General features: G+C 41.0%; 1 protein-coding gene across 1 annotated transcript; it reads right to left on the bottom strand.

Moving 5' to 3' along the window:
• Positions 1–8,609: 8,609 nt before the first annotated feature.
• Positions 8,610–13,323, bottom strand: slc22a4 (solute carrier family 22 member 4). Its single transcript, XM_086098578.1, has 10 exons — positions 12,916–13,323; positions 12,587–12,690; positions 12,346–12,500; positions 11,513–11,684; positions 11,302–11,428; positions 10,598–10,698; positions 9,941–10,155; positions 9,420–9,602; positions 9,189–9,324; positions 8,610–9,113 (listed from the first exon to the last, which is right to left on the bottom strand). Exons 1-10 carry the CDS (start codon positions 13,321–13,323, stop codon positions 9,038–9,040), a joined length of 1,677 nt encoding a protein of 558 aa, XP_085954704.1. The 3' UTR covers positions 8,610–9,037.
• Between the last annotated feature and the right edge of the window lie 38 nt (positions 13,324–13,361).

Below are 13,361 nucleotides of genomic sequence, written 5' to 3'. Positions count from 1 at the left end.
CCTGCAAGTTAAGTAGAAGCACATGTGAGTTTTTACTTTCTGGACCTGGATTCCCCAACGCTGATGTTTGCAAAGAGGGAGCCTCATGCATGCTGCATTAGATGTGGAAATGACAAGAACGGATGTGGGGACGCCATTATACTGACTGCACTATGTTTAACACCAGCGACAGGAAGCAACGCAGGCGAGGCGAGACAATCCGAGAGCAATGTGCTAAATCCCGTTCAAATTCAAGCTGGGCTTCTCTGTGGGAATGTTAGTGTAAATATTGACGAAGAATTTCACCTAAAAGACCTAAAAACTGCATATTTAAGATCTTTTAATTCCCTATGAGACCTTCAGACCCCTCAAGTTGTTTCATGTTTTGTTAATATTAAGCTAGCAGACTTGTTTGATAAAATGACAACATTTTGGTGTTTAAATAGAACATGATTCTCATTTACTTAAAATGTCAGTTGAACAGTTATACTATCTCATTAGGACATCCGGACAGTATAGATGCCACAGCTACTTGCTATTATGTTTTCCGTTATGTGTTAGCTTAAGCATTAAGCTAGTTGACTAAAGGACAAGGCATGTGTTTGTTTAGTGTTTAGTGTCATATCTAAAGAAAAAAAATCTAAATAAAATAATAATAACAATAACATTTTATTTATGTATTTATTTTTGGTTAATCCATTAAGGTTGATCGTGAGTTGAATTAACTACTAATTATCTTCTGCGCATGACCATTATTAAACACCAACAAAAGGTAAACAAACTCTAACTACCATTTAGTTCACACAAAATAGTCCATGAGTAAAAGTGACGTCATGCGCGTCCCCGCGGCGCAGCAGACATGTGGCGTTGTGCTAGCATTAGCCTGTGGTGTTAGCTAGCGTACGACACTGTACGCATGAGCTGCTAACTTTCCACAGTTGGGATGCTGCAGTCACGCTTTCGGCCAGAGGTGGCAAGTGAGAATTATACTTGTAATTCAACAAAAGATGCCTCTGCCAAATCTAACATTGGGGTCTAAGGAACTGAGCGATAAAAGAAAAAGGGCGTTGTCGAAGCATCACATGCCGTCAACTTGTTAACAAATAGTGACCCCCCCTGCCAAACACCCTCCGACCCCTGGCCCTATACTAAAAGCTGTATACGTCTAATCTGTGCGTCTACGTATAGTTTATACAGTAGTCTGCTCGCGAGATGGGAGGAGCAAGATGGCCGCCCTGTGGCTTCAACGGCTTGCAAGGCCGTGTATGGGCTATCGGCTATCCGGTAATATATACAGATCAGTGGCGGCACACACAAGGGTGCAAAGTTTCGATCGAGGCAGACATTTTCAAAGTTCAACTTTTTATCCTCACCTCAAGTGTCTTCTTTTTAGGAAATTAAGGCTTAAGTCAAGTGTTTGCTATGCAAAAAATGTGCTGGAATTGACTAAAATGACGATTGTTTGATGCTACATGACTAGCTTATGATTTATTGACACAAAGCATCTGCTCGTGGTTGCACATTAACTTGACCACAAGCATTTATGACTCATTTTGAAGCACACTAAAACCTCTGAAGACGTCTCGGTCATCCCGCAAGATCCTCGCCTGATTTGGAGAGAATCTGCAGGCAAAATTATTTTTTATGAATTTATTGGCGCCAATCCAGAGCGGTTCGATGACGACTGCGAACGTAAGCCATGACATGTTGCCGCTGAGAATCCTGGCATAGTTTGGCCCAGTTTAATTAGACAACTACTCAACGGTTTTAAGGACGCTCACGCCCAAAAATTCACAATAGCCCAAGAAGAGTACCTGCAGGCAATCAGGTGTTTAAGGTCGACACTCCAGAAATAGTAAATTGGACATCCAAGTACTCAGTGCTGGTGCCAAGGTTTTATGAGGGAGTGTTGTCAGGCTGCGCTGCGTGGGTGTGCGCAGTGAGAAAGGTCAGCTGCTTTACAGGAAACGGCAAAACTGTTGTGGAAAGAGCACGGCGAGGGAGAAACTGTGCAGCCAGGACGCGCAGCCACTTCTCATGGGGAAGGGGGGGGGGGGGGGGTGCCCCCCCTCCCCATGAGAAGTGGCTGCGCGTCCTGGCTGCACAGTTTCACAATCTTTGAGAAACAAATAGTCATGAAATAATCCGATATGCCGTTTTGTAGTGAATGACATTTGTTTTTGGACAAAATACTCATGACAACAGAGCAAATGGAATTGCATTACTTTTTGTACAAATTCCAATGAAAAGACATTTATAGAGGTCCAACAATTCATGAATGAATCGACAACTAATCCATTATCAAATTAAGCGCAAATTATTTTTGATAATTGATTCTCCTAATCCTCGAAATTTCAGTTTCTCGTCAGTAAACTGCGATTTCTGTTGTCCTCCATGACAGCAGACTGATTATCTTTGTGTTGAAGCAAAATATAACTTTTGCTTTTACTTAGGAAAACAATGATCATGATTTTTGCCAATTTTTGCCAAAAAAACTGTAATTTATCCTGATTAATTCATATTTTCTGCACTGTTAATTTGATATAATGTCCTGTTTTTCAGTAAAGGAATGGAAATTAAGGGTTAGGGGTTTTAGTGCTTTTTAAAAATCCACTTCATCGAATAATCAACTAAATAATCGACAGATTAATTGATTATTTAAGTTAATCACACTGCTTTACTTTCGTTTTTGTAGGAATTGTTACTAAATTTTCATGAGAATTTTTGTACAAGTTCTTACTAAATTCTACGGAGCAAAAAGCGAAGTCTTATTTTGTTTGTTGTTTTGTTAATTTCTATTACATTATATAAAAATTTTTTAAAGACAGCTAATTACATTGCTTTACTTTTTTGTAGGATTTTTTCCTGAATTTAGATTTTTTTTTAAACATTGTTTGAAAAAAGAACTCATCTGAGTAAAAAAAGTATTTTGTTAAATTAATAGCATTAATTATGTACAAATGAAAACTAAATTCTTGTAGGATTTTTGGGAATTTCTGTTTAAATGTAAAAAGGAAAAAAAAATGAAAAAAACAACTGTACTAATCATATTAATTTTGTACAAATTCAGACTAAATTCTTGTAGGAATTTTTACAAAATTTATAAATGTAGGTTAAATTTTACCCCCCAAAAAATAATTATGCTAATTGCATTACTTTTTTTTACTAATCCATACATTTCTTGGATTAAAAAAAAAAAGTTTTACAACAAAATAACTGTACTAATTGCATTTACTTTGTACAAATTCATATTGGTCTGGTCTGGCCAAGACAACCGGCGTACGTCATTCTCAACGTCTGATGTTATATGCCTGCTCGGTTGCCGGCATGCCGAGCATGCTACGTGCGTGTGGGTGTATGTGACAGACAGTATATGTATGTTTCTGCGTGAGAGAGAGGAAGCCAAGGGGAGGAGGAGTGACAGAAAGTCAGGTGATTTAGAAGAACGGCCCAAGCAGCCGACTGCATGTGCCAAGAAAGATGGGAGGACGCACACGGATGCAATTCACCCCCACCCCACCAGTTTTTTTGCTCTTATCAAGACAACCACGCTGGAATGAACACACACACAAAGATGAGGGAGGGAGCGGTGCTTTCTGGCGGGATGGCAAGATGCCTGGAGTATTTTGGGGGGAAGGAGGTGAGGGAGGGCGAGGGGAGGGACAACACCAGGCAGTCCACCACTCAGTTGGATAAAGAGAGCTTCCAGCTTTGTGTAATGTTGCATCATCTTCACACAACGAGGTCTCCCTAATTTGTTGGAATTTAGATGCTCCCGGGGTTGGTGAAAGACTCTGGTTGGTAACTCGGTGGGTAGTAGGTGATGTCTGTTCGGTGCTGGATTTCACTTTCCTTTCTTTTCTTTGATCCTTCCTCGGGTCTCCTGACAACCTCACGACTCTAGCTGGATTCTGAAGTGTTCGGTTTAGGTGAACGGTATGGGATTTTTAATAGGTTTTAGGTGAATTAATGAGTACACACTCACACGCACACACACATGCACATACTCACCCACATTCCCCCCCAAAAAAAGAAAAAAAGAGAGAGAGCAATGATTATGACATGTCAAATCGGTAAAATTACCGAATGAACAATACTGAGCTCTCTCAGTAAAATAAAAAAAATAAAAAAATAGAGAGCAATGATGATGACATGTCGAATCGGTAAAATTACCGAATGAACAATACTGAGCTCTCTCAGGAAAAAAAAAGAAAAGAAAAAAAAGAGAGAGCAATGATGATGACATGTCGAATCGGTAAAATTACCGAATGAACAATACTGAGCTCTCTCAGGAAAAAAAATATTCGCACAGCGGGTCGTTAACACTTTAAGTGTAAATGAAATAAAAGATACGACATACAAAAAAAAGTGAAACAGTGAACCCCTGTTTATCGCCAGGGGAAACACAAAAAACAAATTGCACACATGAAAAATAATATGCATTTCAAACATCAGCAACTTAACATGAATTTGAACGCCCCAAGTTATAAGAGGGTGTGCACAATTGTGCAACCACATGATATATATATCCATCTATCCATTTTCTTAACCGCTTGTCCTCACAAGGGTCACGGGGGGGGGGGGGGGGGGGGGCGCTGGAGCCTATATATATATATATATATATATATATATATATATATATATATATATATATATATATATATATATATATATATATATATATATATATATATTCTTGATCCCAAACTCTCTCCAACAGTGAGAGTTGATTGTAAACCTAAGATATGCAATGTATGACTTTGTCTGTTATTTGCTTCCTTCCTGGGCGAGGAGGAGGGGGTGTCTCTCAAAATGACTTGGTGTGTCATCATCGCTTACAAATGTGAAGAGAAAGTCCTAGCGGCTTATGGCTAGCTAGCTTGCGGAACGCTCCAGTATCAAGGGATTCCTACGCCGCCATGCATGAATGATCCGTCCAGTTTGAGAAAATTAACGGCTGCTTTTGTATTGCTGGAATCTGAACGATCTTCAGTGGGGGGTCACACTGCGGTTAGCGCAGGAAGTAAATTGTTCACACAGCTGACAGCATGCCACACACACACACACACTTCCACACAACAATATTTACGAGTCGAACGGCACTCATGTAGAGAGTGGACTTCCGCCCCCAAATCTGTCGTAGATACACTTCCGCAAAATAGGTCAGGTTGTGTTGTAAGGATAATAAAAGTGATTATGTAATGGATAGGCCTATAGACACAAATTTGAGGTCATTGCTGTTCAACTGTGGCCTGAAAGATCGATTTAAGAACAGTACTGCAATTAAAAAAACAACAACATACACACAGCTATATTGTTATGTCATCTACAGCGTTTTGCAACGTGTACTAGCATTAAGCTAGCAGACTTTTGGAAGACAGGGGGTTTGGTTGAATACACTATGTGTAATTCTGTTTGTTTTAGGTTTAGTTTTATCGTAAACTTCAACTGGGAGCGGCCACAAACATCTTGAAGCCTCGTGCCTGTGAAGAGTTGTTCCCCCTGCTTCACTTTTCACAAATTTACCATTTTTGTTTTGTTTTTCCTGCAGAACCGAACCCCAGAGTTCACTGAAAACTCCACGTGCAGTTTTTGTACTCAAAAACACCCTAAGACAGTACTACCTCAAAAAAATATGAAACTTTCCAAGTATCAGCCGTGAGGGCTAACATTAAAATACTACGGCATAGTAGTGTTTGTAAAAAGTGTGTATGAAAATATATATATTTTTAACTTATATAACTCAGGTAAAATGCAAAGCACCTAAACATTAAATATTGCTCTATTGAAATTGTTCTAAAATAAAAGCTCAAATCAAACCATTCTTACATGAATTTGTCTCATGAAGAATGTATTTAAATCACGTTTCTATTATCGGTGCAATGCATGATGGGATATACTTCACTACTTTTTAACTGTGGGCACAAGAAAGGGACTAGCGTATACTCACTAGTCACTATACATTCAAACAGCACAACTAAATGGCTAATTTAATATATAGGGAATTAGAGAATGCATACAGAGAGTTTCTGAACACAGCCCATGATTGTTTAAAAAAAAGGCACTATCTAAACCAGGTTGTAGAACAAATAGGATACCAAATGGAATGTTTTTCTGCCTTGTCTTTCTGGGCAATCAAACCAGCGGACACACTGGTAACAGCCAATAACAAAAACTTTTTTTTTTAACATAAAGAAGACAAACGGCAACCTGTAGAACCAGTTCATATGCACCAACTATAATAATAATTTACCCCCCCCCCCACCCCCCTCTAACCCCCAGCAGGAGTCTGTAAGTTTAGGAGCCATTTTATGACATCAGGTTCAGAGTGACTGCAGTCTGATTTAGGGGAAGTCACATGACTTACAGCAATTGCATTGTCCGGCAGGAGGCGCTTGACAGCAGGCGTGCCGAAAGCATTTCCAAAGAAATGCTCCCTCGTGCTGGGAAATATGACTCTGGGTGAGTGGCTCACATCTGCCATCTCGTGGTTTGTACACACAAACAAATCAGAACACACCTACCAGGCCTTTTAATTCCATTCCAACAAAAATGACTGTATGGTAGGCAGGCGCAAATATTTGCATGGCGGGATTGTGACACGCATACGGGCCACACTTTGCAGCAGCCTTCACGCCTAAACAGTATCTGGGAATGTTTGCATGCCAAAGTTGACCTAAAAATATAAAAGACAAAAAAAAGAAGCATTTGTGAGGCCGCCATATTTTTATGTTGTGCACAGTTTTGGCAGCCTGGGTTTATTTTAAGAGTTTGTCAGTAATCTTGTAGCAAACTACATGAGCACACAGCTAAATCCTAAGCGTGCATAAGATAGGTGGGAAAGAAGATTCAAAGCACATAAATAGGCGACTTTGAGTTTGTTGAATCATCACGGGAGGTCGTCAGAAACACTTCCTTTATCCACATTCCTTTTGGATTAAGTAGGACATTGGATGGATGTCTTTTCTTCGTACTCTGGCACCATCTAGGGGGTTATTCCTGTCACAGCATTTTACACGTGACCATGAAGCTGGGATTTCAGCCTGTACCCTGAAGTAAACACCTGTATACAACAGTATAAATGATAAATACCGGTTGATGTTTAGTCGGTAGATGAGTTGTGTGAGGAAAGATATGATGTCAAACTGTACCTGCCATAGCAGTAAACAACTGTAAAGGACAGATAGAGTACTGCAAATCAACTGTGTGAGGAAAATTATGATTTTGCGCAGAACCTGAATGGAGCACCCAACTTTAGATAGTTTGGGCATCGTGCAGTCTGTAAGGGCAGCTATTGTATCAGACTGTTCCAGAAGGCAACGATAGATATTAGATGGACAAATATCTAGGTAGCTGACTAGCTAGCTATAACAATTATGATTCTTCTTTTAATATAATTTCACTTTTACTTTCTCGGCCACCGTAGTGGACAGACATCGTCCATGGACTTGTATTTGGCGACAACTAGCGGCTAATAGTGAGAAGGCAAGCATTAATTAAAAAAAATATATTTAAAAAAAATACTAGAACTGTACAGTAAATTAAAATCATGTTCTTAACATATCAGCACAGTGTGAAAAGTGGACAAAAAAACAAACAAACACACTTTGGACAGCTAATTTCCCCCGCTCAATTGTCCACATTAATGTTGAAATTATGGGTAAAACAAAACAACTTACCTCGAATCTGGCCAAGTATTCCAATTGTAGGTAGGAAAATTTTTAATAAATATACTAGCTAAGAAAACAAACGCTTCCGACAGACACAGCAAAAGCTTACTTTCCCCTTTCTTTCTGCACGCAGCATAGCAACTTACAACAAGTTACTTACAGTCTAACTTTAACAGTTTAAAAACACACACCCATACCCATACAACAATGGACAGACAAAAAAAACTAAAACACATCCAGGTCGACTTTTACGTATTGTAAATTTGATCTATTGCCGAAATTTGGAGATTTCACAACTTGGGCGAGAACAAAAACAAAACATTGTTTTCGCCGTAGCCAATCAAAGCGAAGGATTGACAGATGAGTAGTTGCATCACAGATGTTTCCGACGGAAGAAACAACGCTTAAAAATGTGTTCCTATATTTCAATTAGCTTTGTCTTATATTTCAATTCAACTAACTTAAAAAAACAATGAGATAATAACAATGTATTTTTGCCCAAATATGCACTGGAAGTCAATTTTGTCCAAAACAAGCCGGCGAGTCTAGCAAGCTACTTATTTTGTCCTGAACACATTATAGCATGGGGATACTTTTGGCGGCCATTTTAAATCTTCTCATGTTTTCAGTTAAACCTGTTAAGAAGTCAAGTTACTCATCATCATGGTTTTTGGGGGAAAAGGTGAGTTTACATGAAACAAATTTAGTACCCTGGTATATTTTGGAAACAGGTAGCCACAAAAACAACAACATATGTAACTTTTATTCGTAATATTAATGTTTACATCTGACAGATGAGCACCGGAGCAACACTATACATGTTTCTAATGTTTCTTGTGTGGACATAGCACTGTTACTGTGATTATACATTTTTGGTGATAGATTTTTGTGTGTGTGCTTTTCCTATTAGCAAAATGACTAATATTTTGTGTGGGAGAAAGAGGGACTGCATGGGGCAAAACACACGGGTACACCAGAAATGTACATGTATGTACATTCAATGTTGAAAGAGACCCAACATCCAAGAAAAGGCTCTTTTTTTTTTTAAACATCGCTGCAAAATACATCCCAATAATAAACATCACATCTGACAGTGTCACTGAAATGCATATTAATGGCAACAATTATGTTCCAAATGGCGCACGTGTAAAGCTAGCGTTGAGGCTTGATAAAATATTACCGAATTAGTTCTGTTAATCATTTCCAGTCAGTAGTAAAACGTTTATGAAATGAAGAGTTGGCAAAAGTTCTCACACTTTGTACTTAATTAGGACTGCAGGTACTTGTGTAAAAAAGAAAAAAAAATTTTTTAAGCTTTGTCCTTAGGGGAGGTCATAGTGTATTATACAAAAACACAGGTGACAAATCCAGAGTCCAGCATTGATTTACTACAACTTGGATTCTTTACTCTGACAATCTTGCACAGCTTTGTCGCCCACTTCCTTTTTGTCTTGAGCTTTTCGCCTGTGGAAACCGTGAAAAGACCATGTTTTTGGTTAGATTTCCAGATCTTGCATGGGATCAATACTCAAGACTTACCTGCATACGGTCTGCATTTGAGATAGGGTCTCCGGCAAAGGCTTCCCAAATGACTCTGGCAGCAGCAGACAGAGGAAGGATCCAGAAATGGCTAAAGCTCCCATCAAAATGTATGGCAGGGCCTTGTAAGATTGTCCTATTGTAGAGAAATCCACATTTTCATTCAGTTTAGTTCATTTTCTACCGTGGAAATCTGGTGGCGGGGGGGGGGGGGGGGGACACTGTACGCACCGAGGTAGATGATGAAGGGCGAGATGATGGTCCCGACACGAGCCGCCATTGAGCAGCAGCCCATGGCCGTGTTCCTGATGACGGTGGGGAAGAGCTCGGACGTGACGGTGTACACAATGCAGAAGGCTGACGTCACGCCGAATTTGCCCAGCATCTCCAGCAGCACGGCCACCCACTCGAGATCTGATCACATGACAACACAACAGGTTGGTATTGTAGATTTTGCATTTGCATTGCAGTGACCCATCAGTTTGATTTCTGCACCCGCGAGCTGGAGAATTTGCCAAATATTTACCTGTGAATAAGCTGTGTGACATTAGGAATAAGCGTAACACTGATGAGTCAATTTGTTTGTGGTTTAGAAATGTGTTGATTGTGAGAAATTTTGTTGAGCTAGCATTTGTCTTGATAAAGTTCAGTCTTGATGAGTTTTCTGGCTAAAGAAGCAGATTAAAACGGTGAATCTGTGAATAATAACGCATTGCAAATAGGCGCACGTCAAAGTATTGTGTCACGGCTACCTATGGGAATGAGGTGGACGCACAGGATCATGACTCCGCCCATCAGCAGCGTGGACGACTGACACAGGCGGCGGTAGCAAAAGTGTAGCAGCAGCAGGGCGATCAGGTACGCCGGAACCTCCGTTACCGCTGACAGAAAGCAGTTGAGGTATGGGTCGCCGTGAAGGTTGGACGTGTTGAGGATCAGGGCGTAGTAGCTGATGGTGATGACAAACCTGTGGGGCCCGATAAGGATGCCGATCAATGCATTTGCTATCATGTAGCATTATATACTGCTACTAAAGTTGGAGGTATTGGAATTTCGGATGGAATGATGATTAGATGCAGTGATTTTACAATCAATCTATTTAGACATAAATTACACGCTACAATTATGTTCTATAAAAAACTTTTAAGTCGACGTTTGTGAATAGGGATTCATAAATCGACGAGGGGCCACAGTACAATTGATACTAAAGATTTATATCAAAGCCTGTTAGTTCATCCATTCCTACCACCGCAAGGTTGTTAGCCTGTCTTTTTTGTCAAAGTAGCCCGAAGTTGAACAATTGCGCCTGTCGAAAACTCGCAGGTACTATAAATGAGGTTTCTATTATTGAACTTAGCCCGACTTTGATGAGGAGTTGCCCGGTAAGAACTCACAAAAGAAGGACATACCACAGAATTGAACACAACAGGGTGATGGTGAATATGTTACAGCTGCGCAGGATGGAGCCAATGTTGTATTTTATGTCTTTCTTCAGCGTTGCATCTTCAATCTGAAACAAAATATGCGATTTGAAAAACTCCAAAGCTCCACACTTGCAAATTGTTTTTCCAATGAAAGTACAGCAAATCGGAATATGCGTCTTTAAGGTGAAATTTTATTATGAACCTAAAGCACACTCGTGTATAACCTTTCCAAGTGAACTCAATTTGACCTTCTTTAAACTTTACTATGCACACGTCCAACTGTTCAATGTTTCTGCACTTATTCGTCTTTACATATCAATCGACCATCTGTTACTGTCTTGAGACTCAGAGGCGCCAATGCGAGAGGGAGGGGGTTTAAGGGCAGAGCAAGGGAAGGGGCTTTTTGGGATGCTGGAATTATAATAGTGATTGCTGTTGAGAGAGAAAATACAAACACACGGGGAATCCATGGCATTTGGTCATAAAATGTGTGATGTCCAGAAATTTCTGTAAAATAAATCCTTCGAAGGAACTGTTCACCGATCTCCAGTCTGATTTCACGAACACGCGGAAAACTTAAGGATTGTTTTCCATCAAGGACATCCACTTTTATGCTTCTCTGAAACTCCTAAACTCTTTTCACACTGCACTCAGTGTGAAAGTGTTGCAATAGACAATTAGACTCTTACCTCTGCCTCTGTGAAAATGGCCTGCGGCATGGCAACCTTATTCATCCTGGCAGCATCCTTCAGGATGGTCTCAGCTTCCTCCACTCTGCCCTGGGAGAGAAGCCAGCGTGGCGACTCGGGTATGAACCTTGTGCAAACGGTCGAAATTGGTAAAAGTCTGGCACCTCGCAAGGGAAGGGTACATTACTATGTCACCTTTACATGCCCTTACCACCATAGGGGTATGTAAATCAGTCCGCTGGCGGCCATAGGGATCAGAAGCAGCCGCCAGGAGCGCAGGAAGTAGGCCACGGGTGACATGAGCATGTACCCTATGGCTGAGCTCATGAAAACCCCCAGGGAGCAGAAGGCCACGCGGGCTTTGGGGCTCAAAATTTCTGTTCCTAAGTACAAAACATGCAAAAACTCCCCGTAAAACAATAGAAATGGCGAGTATAAGCATAGCAAAAATAGAAAGACTCCGAAAACTGGTAAATGCCAGTCGACCCATCAAGACGTCCAACTGCCAAAAATGCATTGTGAGATGTTATGAATTTCCTCTTCACTGCGATGTAACAGTTTGACTCATTTACATGATGCCGCCCCCACATCTAGTTTCACCACCCAGGACTTGCCAGCCAAACCGGCCCAAGATCCAGAACCACTTTCAAGTGACTGCTGGAGTCCGGAGTCCGGAGTCCGGAGTCCGGAGTCCACTTTTTGACAAAATATAATTTGGCGGCTTAATTCACTGCCAACAATATAACAATCTCTGTTTTGGAAAGAGCCTCAGTCTTTACAAGTTTAAAATGACACCTCTAATATAGATTTGTTTGTAGTTGATTTAAAAGAAAATAGTGGAGGTCTAGATCCGCTAGGTGCCTTAGCTCGGTTGTTATGGCAACTCAAGCTGGACTCTGCACATCCATGAGCCAGAGCAAACCTCCTCCACCATCCCAAACCGAAAGACGAATATCAAGAAAAAACACTAAGAAACTGTTTTGAATTGAGACAAAAATGCATATGTCTTCTTTTAAATCATAAAGCAGCCTTTAAAACATATACCCAGCACAAAGGCGATGATGTAATTGGAGAAACCGCCAGCACCCGCCAGGAAAAAGGTGAACGTGAAGATCTCCCAACTGTTTGAGAATAACTGCGCCGTTATGGCCACTGTCTGGAGGGCCATCATGATGAACAGCGCTGGCTTCCTTCCATATCTGTGTATGCCAAACACAGAAAATTCCTTGTTTTTGAATCAATGCTTGAATGCATCTTTAACAGCATACATGGCAGTTTTGCCCACCTGTCCGACACCTGGCCCGAGATAAATGCCCCCACCAGCACGCCCAGGTAGTGGATGGAGGAGGATAATGGGATTTTGTGTGCGTCCTCACAAACTAGATCCCACTGAAAAAAGTGCGCATGTCAACTGTTTGTTACCAAGAAGTAAAAACAAAGAAATTGAACTTTGCCAATGCTGAAAGGTTTTCCACTCAGTCCTTCAGCTGGGAGTCATGCACATTACAAAGTGGAACTGCCACACACTGATCCATTTGCTGAATCTGCTAGGTTCCTGACCCACATGGCCCCAATGCTTACAAAAAATAGGCTAAGTGAAGACTTTAAGCTCACCTCGGTGACAATGGTTGACTGGTAGATGTCTTTGCTGTACGTCCACCCATCTCGGCAGGCTTCTAAAGGAATGTCGGCCACATCAACCCCAACATTCGGGACCACGTGGTTCTGAGAGTAGTTCTTGACCATCTCCAGGTTGAGCCTGGTGCAAGACCTGGGCCTCGCGACGCCATCCACCATCTCCATGGGGATTGTCACGTTCCTCCATGCCTGACTGATATTGGAGTTCTCCGGGATGTGGCACTGGTGAGAAGGCGTGTCTGCGACGAATACAATGTAAATGCCAATGAAGCCATTGGGGTAGATGCTGATTGCCAAAGCGAAGAAAATCCTCCGCTGAAAAGCTCCCCACGGTCCCAGAAAGGACGTGATGCTATCGTAGTCCCTGAGTTTCAAGTCGCCCATCGTTAAACTTGCCACTAAGCAAATGATCAGACGACAGG

Source organism: Leptonotus elevatus, chromosome 16, assembly GCF_054856555.1.
Source record: "Leptonotus elevatus isolate MCC_2025b chromosome 16, RoL_Lele_1.0, whole genome shotgun sequence".
Taxonomy (NCBI): domain Eukaryota; kingdom Metazoa; phylum Chordata; class Actinopteri; order Syngnathiformes; family Syngnathidae; genus Leptonotus; species Leptonotus elevatus.
The sequence above is the reverse complement of the archived record's forward strand: the minus strand, read 5'-3'. Positions and strand labels throughout refer to the sequence as shown.